We start from the raw sequence: 21,467 nt of genomic DNA on the forward strand, positions 1-21,467 counted from the left end.
GTTCTTTGGCCTTACTGAGTATGTAATCAAGATATTTTTTTTTCTTGTAATTGCTGTAATAGCTGACCTTGTAATCTACAAATACTCTTATTGGAGATCAATGAAATCAAGGTGTGAAAATCAAAAATTATCCTCAATAAAGAAATTACCATTGTCATGGTATCAGAGCCCTGAAGCCCCAACGAGCATCCTTTCTTCCTCCTCCTTCAGTGCTCTCTCATGGCCACCAGTTTATCTATCTCCACCTCCTCCAATCCCTCTTCTTCTCCTCCACCAATCACAACGACCCCTCTCACCTTTCCATCTGCACAGTATTTTTTATCCATCAAGTTGAATACCTTCAATTTTTTGATCTGGAGAAAGCAAATTACTCTCTTCTTAAAAGGTCAAAGCTTATTTGGGTTCCTTGATGGTTCTCACCCACAGCCCACCGATCCTATTGCCGCTGCTGCCTGGCAACAACAAGATACCCAACTCGTAAGCCTTCTCATTGCTTCATTATCTGAAGATTTGGTTCTCCTTCTTCTTGACAAAGAGATCAATTTTGAGTGCTGGAGCACTCTTCATGAAGCCTTTGGTTTAGCATCTCCTACCCGACTCATGTCTCTGCATCTAGAGTTGTAGAATCTTCATCAAAAATCAGATGAGACCGTCACCTCTCTGCTCCGACGTGTAAAAGCTATGGCTGATGAACTTGCTGCATCTGGTAATACCCTCAAGCCTACTGAATTTAATCTACATGTGCTGCGTGCTCTATGTAATGATCTACAAGATACGGTCCCTGGTATTCTCAATCGACATACTCCTCCGACATATACTGAACTTCATGGGCTATTACTTAGTCATGAAAGCATGCGGGCATTCAGAAAATTAACTATTGCTGATACTACTCCTTCTACCAATCCTATCACCAATACCGCTCAACGGTCTCCCCATTCTTCTAGTGATCCTAAGCCCTCTATTGGCCGTGACTTTAATCGAGGTCGTGGGGGGCGTGGCAGGTTTGGTCGAGGTCATGGTCGTTTTGGTTCACCTGATGATCGTGATTCTCAATGGTGCTCCTTTTACAATCGTAACAACCACTCTAATGCCACCTACTTCTATCATCCTCAGCACCCTATTCATATTCACCACAACCCAATGCAAATTTCTCATATTCACCATACCCAAATCCAAATCCATCTCACCATCACCCTAATCCGCCACTTCTCCATACCCTTCACCCATCCACCACCCTCACCTGGTACTCTGATATAGGAGCATCTCACCATGTTACTCCTGACATTCATTCTATATCCTCCTATGCTGAGTACACTGGTCCTGATCAGGTGCATATAGGCAGTGGTAAGGGATTACATATATCACATATTGGTCATGGTTCTTTTTTTCCTCCTCACTCTTCTCTTTCTTTTCAATTATCTAACATCTTACACGTTCCCTCTATTTCTAAAAATTTACTTTCTGTGCAACAGTTTGCAAAAGATAATAATGTCTTTTTGAATTTCACTCATATCATTTTCTTGTGAAAGATCGAACCACCAAGACCATAGTATTATCCGATCCGAGTGAAGGAGGATTATACACTCTCCGTTCTAATCTTTCTTCTTTATCTGCATCTGTTCACATGGCCGAGAGCACCACTCTTGATGGCTGGCACAACCATTTGGGCCATCCTCATTATCGCTTGCTTCACTCCATGTTGAAGACCAATAATCTCCCCTGCAAGTCTACATATCTTCTTCCTCTTCGTCCCTCATGTCAGTTAGGCAAGTCCAGTAAGTTGCACTTATCTCCGTCCCATCGTCATAGTCAATTTTCATTAGACCTCATTTATAGTGATCTTTGGGATCCTTCTCCTACTCCATTTTTGTTAGGACACTGCTACTATGTAATTTTTGTTGATGACTACAGTAAATATATTTGGTTCTATCCATTAATACACAAATCTGATGTGTTCTCTATTTTCTTACAATTTCAAGCTTTGGTTGAACGATATTTCTCTCGTACTATTAAATCAATCCAAACTAACTGGAGAGGAGAGTTTCGCTCTCTTCCTCAATATTTTAATAAAATTGGCATTACCCATCGTATCGCAGCTCCCCACACCCATGAGCAGCAAGGGACTGTTGAACGTCGTCACCGTCATATTACAGAAATCGGTTTGTCTCTTCTTGCTCATGCGTCTGTACCCATGTTGTACCGGCACTATACCTTTAAAACAGCTGTATTTCTTATTAATAGGATGCCATCTAAAGTCTCTAGTGGTGTGTCCCCTTCGAACTCATTTATAATAAACCACCATCCTGTCTTCCTACGAATTTTTGGATGTCTATGCTTTCTCTTTCTTCATCCTTACAATCATCATAAAATAGAATATCGCTCTCAATCATGTGTGTTTCTCGGCTATAGTCCCTCTCATAGTGCCTATCGATATCTTGATGTGAAAATAAATCGTACATATATCACTAGGCATGTTCGCTTTGACGAATCTATCTTTTCTTTTCAATCTCACTCTTCATTGGATTGTCCACCACAACCATCTTCCTCTTCCCTGCCATGGGGTGTTACATCACTTCGACCTCTACAAGGGGCCAACCCTCCACCATCCATTCCTCCATCTCCTTTGCCCCAATTGTCCACCTCACCATCGGTTGCATCCCCCATATCTCGGTCTACCCCAGCACCTCCTCCCATGATTGTTCTCCCTTCCAGCCCCTCTAATACTACAGACTCTATACCTGTTCGGATCAGATTACTTACTGACCCCTATTGCAATCCCTTATCTGCAAAACCCTTCCTTCCCACATCTTCTCCCATGGCAAGTTTCCAGCAAGATACAACCTTCTCTAAACAACCTATCCAACCCATCCGTATATATTCCATGGTGCTTCGACCCCGTCCCAAACAACCATCCACCCTCACTAGCACTATCCTTACCATAGAACCTACTTGTTATACTCAGGCATCTAAACACTCTATGTGGCGTGCTACAATGACTGAGGAGTTTAATACTTTAGTTCGTAATGGTACGTGGTCTCTTGTTCCACGTTCATCTCAACAAAAAAATTTAATTGGGTGTAAATGGGTATACAGGATCAAGAGAAAGGCTGATGGCTCTCTCGAGCGCTATAAAGCGCGTCTAGTTGTAAAAGAATTCTACTAGTAGCTTGATCTTGACTACAATGAGACATTCAGTCTGGTTATCAAACCTACCACCATTCGGGCTATTCTAAGTATTGACATCTCTCAAGGTTGGTCCATCAAGCAATTAGATGTTCATAATGCTTTTCTGCATGGCAACCTGACAGAGGAAGTCTACATGTCACAACCTCCAGGATTTGAGGATCGTGACCATCCAGATTATATCTGTCATCTCCACAAATCTCTATACGGGTTAAAACAAGTACCCCATGCCTAGTTTCACCGTCTCTCCCAATTTTTTTTCAGACTAGGATTTGTTGCCAGTAAGACTGATCCTTCATTATTTATTTTGAGGACGAACTCTCATATCCTCTATGTGCTCATCTATGTTGATGATATTTTGATAACTAGCAATGACTCCAGTCAGGTCTCTCTACTTCTTCGTCAGCTCGCTACAGAATTCTTCATTAAGAAACTTGATGATCTTCATTTTTTCTTAGGAATTGAAGCTGTTCAAAACTCTACCAGATTATTATTATCTCAAACCTGCTATATTAGAGATCTTCTTTCAAAAGCATGCATGGTTGATTGTAAACCTATTCAGACCCCAATGGCCATGACACAGGATTCTGATTCAGGGGGTGCTCCTTATCCAGACCCTACACAGTATTGCTCTATTGTTGGAGCTCTTTAGTATGTTATATTGACATGCCCTGATATTTTTTTTGCAGTGAATAAAGTATATCAGTTTATGCAGTCTCCTAGTTTTGATCACTGGATTATGGTCAAGCGCATCTTACAGTACCTTCAAACTACAGCTGATCATGGATTACAAATTCAGAGTTCAATCTCTCACTCTCTTCAAGCCTTCTCTGATGCAGATTGGGCAAGTAGTGGGACTGATAGGCGTTCCACTGGGGGCTATGTAATTTTTCTTGGCCCCAACCTTATTTCATGGGCATCTCGTAAATAGAAGACAGTTGCTCGATCATCCACAGAATCTGAATACAAGGCCTTAGCATATGCATCAACTGAACTAATCTGGCTTGAGTCATTATTTCAAGAACTTGACTATCCCTTACATGGCCCCCTCATTCTATGGTGTGACAATATTGAGGCAACTTATCTCTCGATCAATCCTGTTTTTCATGCTCGCACGAAGCATATCGAAATTGATTTTTATTTCATTCGTGAGCATGTTGCATGACATCAACTATCTGTTCAGTTCATCTCCACCCAAGATCAGCTTGCTGATATTCTCACCAAGCCCTTGGGTACCTCACGTTTTAGGTTCCTAAGAGATAAGTTGAAAATTCGTGGTCCTGACTCTTCATCTTGAGAGGGTGTGTCAGCACATATTCATTCCACCTCATCACTCTACTTTTGGCATATACTCTTACTTGTTTTCTTTCTATGTTTAGTAAGTCAACATATATTCATATTTAGCCTGCACACCTATTTTTGCTTTTTCTTTGTTTAGCAATTCTACTTTTGGTTCTTTGGCCTTACTGAGTATATAATCAAGATGTTCCTTTTTTTTGTAATTACTGTAATAGCTGACTTTGTAATCTATAAATACTCTTATTGGAGATCAATGAAATCAAGGTGTGAAAATCAAAAATTATCCTCCATAAAGAAATTAGCATTGTCATCTAGACTACATCAATCTAACAAATCAACTAGCTTCAGTTCTTAGATTGACCTAAAGCAAACCCTTTATTTAACACGAAGGATGGATTGGAGAAGAATATATGGGCTCTCCATCTATACTCCCATATGTTTGGTAAAATATGTATTGATGGACGAATAATTTTTTTCTCTGGTATGGGAGGGATGAATGATATTTGTATGATATTTTTACTAAATCGTCATTTGATAAAAAAAAGTAAAAAAATATTAAGGTCTTGTCAAAAAAATTAATGAAGGATACTTGATTTAGAAACAAAAAGATCCGATCAATTTTTTCAAAAACAAAACTTGAAACAAACACATCTAGCTAAAGTCTAGACTACATCAATCTAACAAATCAATTGACTTCAATTTGCAGATTGATTTAGAACAAGCTCTTTATTTGATACGAAGGATAGATTGGAGAAGAACAGATAGGCTCTCCATCTATACTTCCATATGTTTGGTAAAATATGTAATGATGTATGAATAATTCCTTTTTGTGTTTGGTATAGGAGAGATGAATGATATTTGTATGGTTTTTCTACTAAACCATTCTTTGATTAAAAAAAAAAGAGGGAAGAAGCCTTAGGGTTTTGTCAAAAAAATTAATGAAAAATAATTTTGTTAGTGTAGAAATACACTCATCACAATCCTTCTCAATTAGAAGGATGTAAATTAGTAAATAGGAATTAAAGTGATATGTTATCAGTCCAGATCCATTTTCGTATCTAAATCAATTCGGATATGGATAGAAATTTAAAAATTCGACTAATATCCATATCCATATCCATATCCATATCTATAAAAAAATAATAAATATGGATATAGATAGACAACTATATGATCATCTATATCCGAATATCTGAATCTATATGTAGCTTTATATAATTTGATATAGTACTTATAAATTTTTAAGAAAAATATATGACCATATAAATATACTATTAACTTGATTTATCATTTATTTAGTAATATCTTTGATTCTATAGCTATAAAGATTGATTATCTAAGTTATATTCGTAATTTTATCCATACTTTCAGTATCTAAATTATATTCATATCCATTAAAAATAAATATGGATATAAATTTCTACATTCGAATAATATCTATATCCGTATTTTATTTATAAAATAAAATAAATATGGATATGGATATGCCGGTATTCAATCCATGTCCAATCTAGTTTCAACCCTATTAGTAAACTAGGATAGGTGGACCATCCCTCCTTTCATCCATACTTCCTATGAGATTTTTTGAATGAAATAACCTATGGAGGTCATGCATCCTTTCAACTATATTTATCCTCCTTTTTATGATTCCAACCAAATATAGGAAAAATGTATCTCTATTTTTATTTACATAATAACAATAAACAAATTAAATTTACAATTCTTTAAAACTAAGCAACTTTTTATAATCGGCTCTCAACTTAATAACAATAAAATTATGATGCTAGGATCATTCTTTAATTTTATTTTTGTACCTTCGACCAAAAAATAAAAGAAAAATCCTGTACCACTACCTAACGGAGAGGCAAGGAGGGATTGCTGCAACTAAAGGGGCTAGAATGTCTGAAGAGAAGGTTGAGACAAGGTGTCATCCCTTCGTCTTTGATTCTTAACGGAGGCTGGGAAAACAACCACCAATTCATCAAAAAGGAGAAGAGGTATGCACAAATGGAAAAAGAACAGAACAAAGAAGAGTTACAGGTGAAGCAATCTACATTGCAGATCTAAAACAAACTAAGAATGATAGTGTCAATTTTGTTACAACACCAGTGAAACTTTGGACCACATCATGTTCCGTTGCAGCTATTCAACTAAAGTTTGGAAGCGGATCCTACAGAGGTGCAGCATTACAGACCTTTCATCTAACATAGAAAAACTCTAGGATGAATGGAGATAGAGATATAAGAATTCAACTAAAATTAGAATGCTAGACATCATTGTATCAATCACATTATGATGCCTCTGAATAGAAAGAAATAATAGGCTCTTCCGATCAAAAGCTTGCTCATTCAGAAAATTAGTCAGAACAATATTCTTCCTGCAGTGGATTGAACAAAAAACTCAGATACAGAGGACTTAAGTACACTTAGTTCAGACCCCCCTACTGAAGATATATAGGTCTTCGCCTTAGGACTTCCATCCATGCCCATCGAGACTTTCCTAACTTGCATATATTATTTCAGAATGAACTCATCTGGACTACAGGAAGTTCAGTTTTTGAATGTTGTTCGATCCTCTGTGGAACATCAAAACTTGAAAGGCTTCAACTTATTCTTCTCTCTTTTCTCATATATCAATGTGGAAAATTATACCTTTTGTAGGGATAAAAGATAGGAGAATCATTCCCCTAATGGGACACCTCCATTCATTTTGTTCTCTCATTCACCCACCTCATCGATACATCATCTAAATCATGTACAGACTCTCACACCCTTTCTGGTTGTAATAACCATTAATTTACAATACTAAATGCAAGAGGGAACTTACCCACTTTCTCCTTGTTTACCTTCAAAAGAAAAAAAAAAAAAAAAATTGATAGTGTCCTCTTTGTGCTAGAATTTTTTTTTCTTTTCTTTCTAGGATATTTAAGACGCAAACCTAAAACCTTATCTTTTTAGAAGGTGATGCATGACCAACGGCATTTTTTAATTCTTTCAAGAAAATTTCTTGTAAAAAAATTACTGTATATGATATAAAAGTCTTCAGAATTTGGTTGTCTGAGTTTATTCCATGAAATATCTGCTTAGAGTCCTTTTTTTCTATCAGATCTTATTATTTACTACTAGAACGATCTTCTCCATGTGACGGGTCTCCCACGCATGGGAGATCGATAGGAAGAAAGCGGCCTACAATGACTGGAACATTCAACTTCTTACCCAGAGATTAGAAAATGTAACGTGTTAGCTAGGCAGTCTAGTTGTGGAGTGGGGACTTGGACCACCCAATATGATTCTGATAACCTTGCACTAGCATATGTGAGGATTTAATGTGAATTAATTAAGAAGGATTGGTCGACGAAATATTAACTGGGGCCTAAATCTTGAGGTCCTTGACTAATCAAGAGGAGCAATGGAAGTGAAGCATCCACTACATTTCATTTGATATTTAGGTTGAAAGATTTTGGTTCCCCACTTTTCTAAGTCGAGCAAATCATCAATAGAGAAAGTGTAAACAAAGTGCACATGATTGTAAGCGTTCACTAGCATTAATGTCAATCTAATGAAGATTTTTTTTTTTTTTAAACAATTCACTGGAGATATTCCATTACAAGTTGGAAGAAAAGGTTTTGTATTTGATCATCACTTGACATCCTACAACTTGAATTCAGGAATGCAAGCCAAACGGGTGATATCAATATATTGGTTGATATTTCGAAAATGAGGCATTCTTAGCCGCCAAGAAGTCCAGCTTGATGTTTTTCTCATGCTGGAATATAAAGGATGAGTTGACTTATGAACTAATATGGAACACTGCCAAATTAATAAGTTATTTAAGCCTTTACCAAACTTTGTTTGACACATTATGCTTCGTGTTTTTCAAACTTACAATTTTTTTTCCTAAATGGAGCTGGACATTTGAGTGCAATGCCTTATGAATCTTGTAGCTTCGCATGTCTTATGACATCCCACAAAATGTTGAAAACCGTAACCTAGCAAGTAGAAGATACAATTTTTGTCCCCAAGTGGAGCTGATCGTTTGAGTACAATGCTATATAAATCTTGTAGCTTCACATCATATGACATCGCACTTAATGTCGACAATTATAAACTAGTAAGTAGAAGAGAATACAATTAATTATACGAAAACTTTTATCCTCTGATTAGTATGAAGGATGGAGGAGGGACAGGAGGATGAATGCAAGATTTCCTCTTCTATTGGGCATAGAAGAAATAAAAGGAATGATAAATGGTAATTACATCTGATAAAAAAAGTATCATTATTATCAATTTGTGATACTTATTTATACTAAAAAAATTATAACAATATATAAGTTTATAATCTTTATAATTTATAATTATACAAGTATTTAATTTAATTTTATAAATTTATTGTATTGGAGTTAATTTATCTATATATTAATTATATAAATAATTAAATAATTTATAATTTAGTTTAAATAGTTACTTAATTTTATATAAATAGTTAACAAAAAAATAATGAATATAAATAAAAAATTGAAGATGTGTTAGGGTTCTATTAAAAAATTAATGAGTAGTTTTGTCAATGTAGAATTTGATTATTCACATGCTCCATCCTTCCTTGTATCTCTCTAATTTGAAAAAATATAAATTGATGTTCTATGATCCTTTCTTTTTATCCATCCTTTCTAAGAATTTTTGAGTCAAGCAATGGATGAAAGCTATTCATCCTTCCTCTTGTAACCCCAACCAAATACAGAATTAACCTCCTCTTGTGAATTTCAAAAGATTAAGCTATAGAAAAATAATTTATACATCTGCACATTGAAGATGTTTGAATTTCGATCGATGAAAGGGAAAAACATGTGACTTGTCTATTGAAATATTCACTTTGTTGTCCATGCCATTAAATTTTTGTCATGTGCAGTAATGTCGATACATTATTTATACAGTCCATCAATCTTTAACACCCTTTAGAACAAGACAACAAAACTAGTCAGGCTTCCAAATTCAATAACCCAAAATAGTTTACCATCACCAAACCAAGGGGTAACATGTTGAAAATCATAACCTAGCAAGTAGAAGAGAATGTGATTGATTATATAAATACCTTTTGTTCGGTGCAAAGGATAGATTGGAGGAACGATACATAGAGGAAGAAAGATTAATCTACCCTCCTATATATTTGATGAAACATCAAAAAGATGGATGAAAATGATTTTCTTCTCTATTTCGATAAGAAGACTAAAAAAGAGGATTCATGATATTTGCATGACATTTTTAATAAAAATCATTTGTTAAAAAAAATATTATCATTATCAATTTATAATAATTATTTATACTAAAGAAGTAGGATAATAAATAAATTTATAATCTTTATAGTTTATAATTATATAAAAAATATATAAATATTTAATTTAAAAATCTAATAAATAATTTTATAAATTAATTATATGTGAATTAATTTATTTATGTATTAATTATATAAATAATTAATTAGTTTATAATTGAATCTAAATATTTAATTAATTTTATATAAATAGTTAACTAAAAATAATAAATATAAATAGAAAAAATAGAAGAACTGTTATGATTTTGTCAAAAAAATTAATGAGGACCGACTTTGTCAACGTAGAAATCTATCTCTCACCTACTCTATTTGTGCATCCTCTCTTGAGCCCTTCCAATTTGGAAAGATGCAACTTGATGGGCCATGCTAGATGTACAATCTCTCATTATTTCTGATTGTTTCCATCTATCATTTTTAAGATTTTTTGAACTAGACGGTGGACAGGTCTATTCATCCTTTCAACTTCATTCATCCTTCTCTCAGGATCCAACCAAACATAGGGTCTACATTCCCATATGACTTTCAGAATACTGAGCCATGGAAATATAATTTATTTGAATTTCAATGGATGAAAGGCAAAGGCATTCGACTTGTCCATTAAAAAAGTCACTTTGTTGGCCATGCCATCAAATTCTTGCCATGTGCCGCAGTATCGATGCACTCCATAGTCCATACACCTTCACCACCCTTTGGAACAGGACAACAAAACGTGGGAGGCTTCCAAATTTGGAAACTAAATAGTTTTACCATCAGCAAACCGGTCTAGAGCCTAAATTCAAAGTACTGATTACAACATTGGACTATTCTTCCGACTCATGATTGATGTTCATTGATTGCCTCTCATTTAAGTTGTAGCTAGTCATTTCTCACATATGAAGCTTTTTGGCTTTGATTCGTTCCACTCTACTCAATGTCGCATGGAATAACCAATGAGAGTCATCTCGCAAACATTTGCCAGATTTTCAGGAAAGATGTACGAAGAAAAGAAAGATCGAGTATGCATCAATGACCTCAAAAGTTCAAAAATCATCGAAGTCATGATGGCATTTTTGTCCCGATGATTAGTTATGTCTCCTAACTTCGTTGGTTGGACTTTCCACAAGATCACCATCATCTTATTTGTTTATTTTTCTTCATGGCAACACACTCAACAATTAGAAGGGATGCGATGTTGTTTTATCGTTTTTTATGATTAATTCTTTAGTTTTAGCGTCTCCACCTTTCCTCACTCACCCTTGTTCATGGCATTCCCTCATTTCAAGTTAAAGATCTCAACCTCCAGGGATCACTTCTTACTTCACATCATGTTTGTATAGACTAAGCACTAAAAGTCACATCTTAATCTCTTTTATCTGCGGTCAGACTTATCGATGCTACGTACTGTGCCACTGGTTTCCATGCATGTAGGCCAAGTCAGAGTGGGAAATGCCTTCTATTTGTGTCTCACTGCTTGCTTTCATCTGCCTTGGTCGCCTACGGCAGATTAGGGACAAATTTTCTTCTCCAAAGACAACTCAATGGACTTTGAACCAAAAGTGCCGCCTATCGGTTTGGTGCATGTGAATGTTCAAACTTTCTATCCAACGGTTACGGTCAACTTCTTATCGCTTATCATCGCAAACGAGCATCTGCAAGACAACATCTACATAGACTAGATTGGTATCCGATGAGAATCCTCTGATGCTTAAGTCAGAGAAGAAAATTGATGAATAGTAGTTTTTGAATGTAGAAAGTAGCAGAGTTTTGATCCCGAACTCGTTTATCCGTACTGCTCACTTATCCTCTTTTTTATAGATGATTCTGATGTAATCGTTGAGCACGTAGTTCTGCTTTTTATGGCGCTAAATTATCGGACCATAAATATAAAATTAGTGGGGCATTAATTCTTCTTAATAGCCATGACACGTAGTTGATAACCATTTGTGACGGTTATGGTATGTTGAGCAGATTAGCCGGCATATGTCGGTAGACTCTGTGAGCGACCGTCAGCCAATAATTCTGTTATGCCGACGATATAAGTCGTTCGCTGTCGATCGATAGTAATCGAATTATTAGTCGGTCAGTCGATATTAGTCGACCAGCCGACAGTAAGTCGGTGTGATTCTCTCAAATCGATCAATGAAAAATCGGAACCACATGATCAGCTAATGCGCAGTCGAAGTCGTGACGACCAAAGTCAAAAGTTGGTCGGTTTATCCCAACACCAACTATGCGACTATTTCTATAAGATGCGTAAATTTTAAGTTTTCGTTTGTATCAAACGAAGGCTATGAACAATCAAATCATGATTTTTCCTTAATTTCTTAAACTCATCTTTTTAAACATGTTACTGGGTCTTTTAGAGGTCGGTACAAACATTTTGCGTAATCTAACTAGGGACTCGGAGACATTTCCTGGTTAACTTTGAAGTAGTGCAGGTATCGATCGGCAATAATCTGTGGACTTGGAAAATTGAAATGTCTGATGGTGCTGTTGGACACTTGAAATGGGAAGCTTTTAATATGTACCACAACAAAGAAAAGCATGTTATGAAGTAGGATGGTCAACTAGTATTATAAGCACATTATTGACTAATCATTCATGGACAAAACACGTGAATGGGATCACTAGACTGTTCAGATGCCAGATCCATAACGCTTCTCCGTTCGTCTGTATCAACATGACAGCGGTGGTACTGGGTAAATATTAGAATATTGAGAAAAGATAATTTCATTACGGGTCTAACGGGGATGCAAGCATATTATATGACTTTGTTTTTTTTCCTTTTGACGGTTCAATGTGCCTAAAAGATAAGGTTTGTCCAGGAGAGAGACTGGTAGGGCAAATGCACTATTGGGTCCAGTCATCCAAATGGTCAGAAAGAGACAGAGAGAAGGTAAAGAATGGAGATCAGACAGGTTTTAGTCCTGAAAGAGCCATCTTACCCTTTCAGACTCTTCTTCTTCTTATTGTTACTTTCATGGTTCTAGGGTTTGATTGACCCAACCTAAGAACAGCACTTTGCCTGAATTTCTTAAAGTCTTGCTTACCATTGGCCATTATCTCTTCAGTGATCGCATTAAGAAAAATCTAGCTTTTATCCTCGTCTGATTTAGTCGTTATTGATGCCTTGGGGAGCCATCACCTTGGATAGATGATTTTGAGAGTCATTTGTTGAGACATCTAATGAACTGGCCTCTCTATTTGTCTCCAATCAATATATACCTCAAGTTCTTAGGCATAGTACCTCAGAGGTTCCTATTATAATCACTATTTTATCTATAGTGTATTTTATCGAGAGTTGTCCTGTGGTTCTTATCATCCATAGAAAGGATTTTTCACATAAATATTAACCCTTGCTCTTTTGCTCCATATTTTTATTTATCTATATTTATGAATTTGGGCCCTTCAGAGACAAGTATATTATATCCTAAGAATAATCCCCTATATTTTCTCCTTGCCCTTTTGCTCAATTTTTTATTTGTTCATATTTGTGAATTTGGGCCCTTCAAAGACAAGTATATTATATCCTAAGAATAATCCTCTATATTTTCTCCTTGCTCTTTTGCATCTATAAAAATGATATCTATGTTGTGTAATTCTTTGTGCACCTCATGCGGTACAGCAAAATTGACACAGAGCACACTACCCAATTATATTGGATCACGTAGCACAGCTAATAATAAGATAAATATTTAATACCACTCAATTATTTTTTTGTTAGACTTTTTCTAACGTAAATATCCTTTTCCTCCATAGAATAAAGAAAAAATAGTATTTTAACTTTTCAATACCTTTTATGACTACTTGTAAATATACATGATATTTTGAACAATTTATATGACTTTTTTATATCTTTATATGATATCCCGTTAATCATTATGACTTCTGCTGTCTTATATAACTTTCTGTATCTTTATATGACATCCTGAATAATATATATGGCTTCTTGATGCCTTATATGATTTTTTGTGAATATATATGATATCTTGAATCATATATGTAACTTTCTATGAATATATATAATATCTTAAATAATATATATAGTTTTCTGATGTCTTCTATGATTTTTTTGTGAATATATATGATATTCTGAATAATATATATATATTTTTATAAATATGTATGACATTCTGAATAATATATATGGCTTTTTGTACCTTCATACGATATTCTGAATAATATATATGACTTCTTAATATCTTATATGACTTCTTATGAATATATATAATCTTTTTAATAATATATATAATTTTTTATAGATATATATGACATCTTAATTAATAATATATATGGCTTTCTGATGCCCTTATGACTTTCTGTCAATATATATGATATCTTGAATAGTATATATGACTTCTTAATATTTTGTATGACTTTTTGTCAATATGTATGATATCCTAAATAATATATATGACATCCTAAATGATATATATGGCTTCCTGATATCTTATATGACTTTATGTGAATATATATGACATCCTGAAAAATATATATAATTTTCTATGAATATATATAATATCTTGAACAATATATATGACTTTCTGATGTCTTATATGACTTTCTGTCAATATATATGACATCTTAAATATAATATATATAATTTTTAATAAATATATGTAATATCCTGAATAATGTATGACTTTCTGTATCTTTATATGATATCCTGTTAATTATTATGACTTTTTGATGCCTTGTATGACTTCCTGTTGCTTATAGTAATTAACAGAATATCATATAAAGATATAGGAAGTCATATATATTGTTCAGGATACCATATATATTCATAGAAAGTCATATATATTATTCATGATGTCATATATATTGACAGAAAACTATATAAGGCATCATGAAGCTATATATATTATTCAATATATCATATATATTCACAGGAAGTCATATATATTGTTTAAGATATCATTTATATTCACAAAAAGTCATATAAGATATCAGGAAGCCATATATACTGTTTAGGATGTTATATAAAGATATAGAAAATCATATATATTGTTTAGAATATCATATATATTCACGAGAAGTTATACAAGGTATTGTGAAGTAATAATACTGTTCTTTCTTTACTCTACGAAGGAAAAGTATATTTTTGTAAGAAAAAAATCTGACGAAAGAAATTAAACGGCATTAAATATCTATCCCATTATTAATTATGCTACATGGTTCAATGTGATTGGGCAGTATGCTCCATATCAATTTTATTGCACCGTGTGCAATGCACAAAGAATTTCTCTACCTATGTTTTTATCCTAAAAATATAAGCTGGATGGAATGAAAGAAGGTGAGGTGTCCTAGGGCATTGGGCCTCTTGGGCCCAGCCTTCATGGGCGAAGCATGAAGGGCTATGTATTCAATATACAACTCTGGCATTTGACATGAGAAGGGAAAAAAAGATTTAACTATATACCAGGAACGAGCTTAGTCTCACGCACTAGTCCATCAAGTCCTATTTCTGTTGTATGGGTAAAGGAGAAGTTTATAATTAGGATATAATAGGCTTAAAGAACCACAAACCCTAGCAGTTTTTTCTGATCCAGTTGGATTAATACATGTTGGATCCTAATTAACATGGTGCACAATGGCATATCCATTCAGGTTTGATCACATAAAGCCAGATCAATATGGATAACGGCAAACATAAAGGAATTGGATTTTTTTTATTTTGTGGGAAATAGGAACTAGTCTATAGCAATTAGTCTTTCCTCTTTAGAGAGGTAACATGCATTGGTAATATATGTTTGCAATGATCTTCGTGGTTAAATTGTGTAAAGGACAATTGCTTCTTGAATTTCCCAGACAAACTTTTTCTTTATGAGCTTTATGGAAGCTTAATCTGGATTTATTATGTGATATTATTGCCAAAAGAGAGGATAAAATAACTTAATTAACTGAAGAAATTTTACCAAACCTAGCTGGCGACAACTCTATAAGCCGGGGTGAGGAGGATAAAAGGATATTTTATTAAGCTTGGTTCTCAATCCATAAAAAGGCTAAAGTAACTTGGTGTCAAATCCGTCGCCAAACAATCTGGCTATTTTTCGAGAACAGACTAGCGACCAAACTTGTAAACAGTATTTGGCTACAAAATAACCAAGTGAATGATTTGAAAATAAAGATATAGATGGAAAGTATTGTAAAGGGCACTGAAAAATTTTCAATGTTAGGATCACATATTGGACAAGGAAATGAATACAGCTGAATTAAATGTAAATTATTAGTAATAAATATTGCATTGTTACCAAAGGTCAGAAGCCATGTTTGTTAGATAAATTCCAGGATGTAATCAAATGTTTTAACTGATTAAGAAAGGATAGGCCGCAGAGTGGACCCAGATATCAGTCATGAAATTTACCAAAATAAAATTCAGACTGTGATCCGCAAAATCCAGATTGCTTATGCCCAACAAGCATGAATACATGCAACATAAAATATCACAAAATAAAATATTATTAGAATCCTATACAACGAACATAAGGCACTTGTTCTCACCGGGCACAGACTGCAAATAATAATAATAATAATAATAATATGCAACTACGTGCGTAAAGCTATACCTTAGAAGCTGAATCATAATACCAGAACCGTGAGAAATCCTGGCTCATATTTAAACCTGGATCCCAGAGGCGTAGAATGAAAGTATAGCGAAATTCTTACTCCAGTCCTAGAAGAAAATTTTATGCTGCAACTTATACGCAGTGTTCTTGGACAAGAAAGAAAGAGCAAATAATATAGTACGTGACACAAATGTCAACACGCCTATACCCGGCAATGGATGAGAACTTGTGCGTGATCGGAACATTGCCCTTTCTCAAAATATCAACCCATAACAGGTAAATTAAAGACACCAACAGGACATCCATAGCTGATGGGTTTTGATTCCAAGGTTCACACCCATGCTTACCGACCATAATCATTAAAATCAAAGACAATAAGGTGATACCACATCTCCCACTCAGTCATGAAAAATTTATCATGATATTCCCTTAAAACATTAATTAAAGTTGGTCGGCGGTGCGCCAATGAAAAAAAAGGAGACGAGAGGTTGCAGAAGACAACTTCGCAACTTAAAATTAAGCGCTCAGTGTAGCACCAGAACTCCTGCGGCACTCGTTTAGCATGTCCAAATAAAACTGGCACCTGCTGATGTCACTACCATAACTGTTGATGCACTGCACCCAAAGAAGACAGGAGGAGGAAAAAGCTTGAGCTTTGACAACTCTATCACTACAGGTATATGCATGTAATAGCAAATTAATCCAAAGAAATCACGATGCAAAAAATATGCCACTTAAACGTGAGATGTTATCCTTTCACGATATTAAACAAGGTAAGAAATGATAGCACATAATAACACAAGTTGTAGACAGCACCAGCTTTGATAAAAAGGCTGACAGAAAGGATTCTATTCAGCACAAATCCAGCGTAAGAAGTGAACGGGCATCCTACTCTAGTTCATTAGCACAGGGACCGTCTACTTCCTTTCAATTATGTATTTAGCAAGCGGGCAAAGGGAAGGAAAAAAAAGGAAGAAGAAAAAAGGGCATACATCTTGGAAGGCCTTTGAATGAGTGCTGCATGCATCAGCTCCAACAGCATTGCTCACTGGGGCAGTGGCGGCAGCAGCAGGGGCTTGAGCGACCACAGTTTCATGTTGAATGGTACGGGGACCCACAACAGCATCAACAGCCCTATGACCAACACTACTGCCTACACCCCATGCCATGCCTGTAAAGGGACAGAGAGATTAACAGATAAACCAAAAGATTCAAAGTTGAAATACAATAAAAAGGAAGCTAAAGCTTACCTTCAGCAATAGTGGACCCAATTCCTCCAAGGACAGATCCACCTCCTCCCTGAAGAGGAGCCGGTGGTGGAGCCTGATGTGCTGTAGCAACAGAATTAAGAAATCAGTGACTATCATCAGGAGCTAAGACATGTCACAAAAAAGGAAAAGAATTAAGATCAGTTTGGATTAATAACAGAATCCCGTAAATGTCCAGTTATTTCCAAAGACCACCGGATAAATGACAAGAAACTGGGAAAGAAAGTTCATTATCTTTCAAGTTTTTTCTCAGAACATCAAATAGATATCCAAAAGTTTGAAATAATAAACAAATAGTCCATCCTCTGATCCCCTCAATACAAAATGATCCATTTTACTCCTAAATTTCCATAAGCCTCTTTGGCAGTGCCTTTATGAATGCAGACGTAAAGGAATGGGCTCAGATCGATGTGAAAGGCACAATGGCAATGACTTTAATCACCATAAAATGCCAGGAGAATTAAGACAACTAGAAAGCTAAGTTGCTTAACCTCAGTAAAAATGAGATCATTACGAACCAAAGTTGTTATAGCTGGCTTATGGGAAAAGACGATTCTTTATGTAATTAGAACTAGCTGAAATTGCAGATTGCGGAGTAGCACCATCACGGAAACAATTCATTTAGACTAGGGACACATGATACATGAAAGATTCAAGAAAAATAAAAATTATTTGATTTTTCTAGTCCAATTTAACAATTAAAACAGATCAGATGATGAATAATATGCTGGCAAAAAATGTAAAAGCTTTGGTTTAAAGGTGACACGAAGCTTTATATTAAGATATATAATCAAAGCAATGGAAGCAAATCATTTATCCTTTCAGGAACAACTAAATTAATCATAATAGGGGGAAAGCCAAGTATTACCTGGTTGAGGTGGGTTTCTCACTGTAGCAGAGCGTGGAGCAGCACAAGGGGCTGATCGTCCTATGAGGTCAATTCACACTTAGTAATGACTCATGGAACATGATAAACAAACAGTTTGACCTTAAAACAAGATCAATTTATGCGACACAAAAAAGAATTATTTAACAAAATCTCGAAAAGATTAATCACATTTTCTTCATCAAGCAATTGGTGTAAATTTTTGAAATAAGAGAAGAATTGCATGAATGTATGTGCTCTATTGTGCATGTGCAAGGACGGATGCATGTGCCACATGTATGTTGTGGTAAGAAATATGAAAAGTACCGAGGATAGGCAACCTAATGGATTCCAACAAGCAAATGCATTAATAACCAATATAGTTATGCTATGGAATGCATATGGATGCTAAGCAAGCATGTTTCATATCTTTCCAAGCTAACTGCTTGGGATGCATGCCTTTTACGTGTCCCTCTCAAGGCACTACCATATTACAGTTATTTAGTTATTTATTTATTTTGAGAATGGAGAGAGGAGAAAGTCAGGATGAAATTTGGCAAGGGCTGGATTCAAACCCATATCTGTGGTATCAACGCCCAGTAACTTTTACCAACTGAGCCTGTTGACACCCTCTAATGCAGGACACTCATAAATTAAATACTTGGCTTGCCACTCATTATGCAGCACAAAGCTATGGATCTGGCATACACGATTATTCTGTCAAGAAAGAAAAAGAAAGAAAGAAGAAGAAGAAGAAGTAAACAGCTTACATGGGAGTCCATGATCCAATGAAAACTTACACATGGAAACCAACATGTTGAGAAGCGATTAAAAAAGAAAAAAAATAAATTAAAATAAATTAAAATCATTACTAGCCAAACAACCATTCTAATGAAAAAGGGAGCCTCTGCCATGGTTGTTCCTCAAAAAACTCCCACAACGAACATTATTCTTTGTTCTTTAAGTTATAGATCTTCAAATATATCCTCCACCATCAGCATTAAAGAATGAGATATATCTGTTATCCTCCTACAGCCACACATTATTCATCAGGTCCTTGTGCATTCTTAAAACAAGTATCATATGATTAATATCATCAGATCACAGATCTCCCAACACAATGAGATGAGACTGCAACCCACTCCCTCAAACTAGGATATTAGCAATATCCTCTTCTCCTTAACGCTCTCACAAGCAGGTAATTAATTATTATTATCCAAAACGTCCTTACCTCATACACTGAATATTCAACAACACTAAAGAACAAAAATTTAAGCCCTTTTAAAGAGACTAAGGCCAAGTATAGGAGGGAGAGGATTCAATTCTCTGCTAGAAACAAGCTGACAATCATTATGATGGTTGGCAGATCATCTCACTACATTATCTTCCACCCAAGCATTGATTTCTCTAGGAGGTTTATCACTATCCTTTACACCCCAAGCACAACACTTTATTCAAGCTTCATTAGAAGAGCTAGACAGCAAAGCCCAATCTCGCTCAAACATGTTCTTGCTTATCTGATGCACAGATCAATGTCTTTAAAAAATGGGAGAAGTTGTTAAGATCCATAAAAATTTCTCGGACTAGCTTAAAACTGTAACGGCTAAGCCAGCTAATATAGCCAATCCATAAAAGAGAATAAACTAATTCATGCTTCGAGTTGTGTAATTTAAACCAAATTCACATCTTTATAATGCCTTTTTATATGTAAGTGGACCATACAGCTTGAGCACTACATAAACCCTTGAGAACGCTGCATGGGAACTCTAAACCAGCCCTCTCTCCATTTCACAAGTGAGGAGAAAGAAGAGCAACCACATTAATCACTCAAAAAAGACAAGAACCCAGCAGCGGAGCTCATTAGCCACATTAGCTCAACCAGAGCACAATTAACCACCGCCTCTTTAAAGGTCTTCCATTGCATCGTAGACGCCCATAGATATTGTTCAACACATTGCCCGGAAGAATAGAAAAAATATAATTTAAAAAACCAAAACCTCCCTTTAGGAATTGAATGAAATATAGATGAGTAAAGGGTTGAAAAAAGGAATCTTGGTAATTTAACAAAAAAAAAAAAAAAAAGAGAAGAGAATCATGGTAATTGATGCTAAGCTATTCGACGGTGTGCCAATCATTAAAATAATTCATATACCAACATATTTTCATCCAAAGATTGAGTTTTTGTTTTGTTTTGTTTTTTTTTTTTTTTTTTTTTCTGATACTGGGCATAAATCGATTAAATCCGCATAGATGCCCATCAAATCATTATCAAAAGGGGAAGAAACTGCACCGTATTAATTACAAATCCCTGTGAGGGTCGGTCTACGAAGAGATCAAAAAGATCACAACTACAGAAGAAAAACAAACAGAGAAAAGAGGCATTGGAGATGGGCGACGTACCAGCAGAGCTTCGGCGAGGCATGATGGCGAATGGAAGCTGAACAAAAGAGACGAAGACGAAAACCCCAGACAGCCGCAGCGAGGAAATTGGAGCCGGTTCGCCGAGATAGACGTGTATTTATAGCCGACGATCGCAGCAGGGGAGGGCGGGAAGTTTCCGTTTTCTGACCTTCGAATTCCGCTTTATTTACGTGGAATATCCGAGAGGCATCGGAATATAAGATATGGACGAGAGACATCAGCCTTCTGATTGTGATCGGACGATCACTTCGGGAGGGTAGGCGACCAGGCGAACGTGGCCTTGTCGTGGCCCCATGGACGTTGGTCTTGCCCAAGAAGTTTCCAGCACCGCCTCCGTTGGTCTCAATCTAGAAGTTTGAAAGCCTATCTGGCTTAATTACCAAAAAAATAAAAATAAAAAAAAACTATACGGCTAAGAAGATATGTAGTAAAAATTAATCAAATGAAATGAAGTTTCCAAATGTTTGCTGATAGCGTGAAAAAAAATTGAAGCCATTTTTGAATCTCTCTCTTTTTGATATTTGCACCTGCCAAAATATTTTTCAAGATAATAAT

General features: G+C 35.4%; 1 protein-coding gene across 1 annotated transcript; it reads right to left on the reverse strand.

Moving 5' to 3' along the window:
* Positions 1-16,608: 16,608 nt before the first annotated feature.
* LOC105053918 (uncharacterized) lies at positions 16,609-21,044 on the reverse strand. Its single transcript, XM_010935261.4, has 5 exons — positions 20,892-21,044; positions 18,495-18,554; positions 17,609-17,689; positions 17,351-17,529; positions 16,609-16,973 (listed from the first exon to the last, which is right to left on the reverse strand). Exons 1-5 carry the CDS (start codon positions 20,911-20,913, stop codon positions 16,875-16,877), a joined length of 441 nt encoding a protein of 146 aa, XP_010933563.1. The 5' UTR covers positions 20,914-21,044; the 3' UTR covers positions 16,609-16,874.
* Positions 21,045-21,467: the final 423 nt, after the last annotated feature.

This window comes from Elaeis guineensis, chromosome 2 (assembly GCF_000442705.2).
Source record: "Elaeis guineensis isolate ETL-2024a chromosome 2, EG11, whole genome shotgun sequence".
Classification (NCBI taxonomy): domain Eukaryota; kingdom Viridiplantae; phylum Streptophyta; class Magnoliopsida; order Arecales; family Arecaceae; genus Elaeis; species Elaeis guineensis.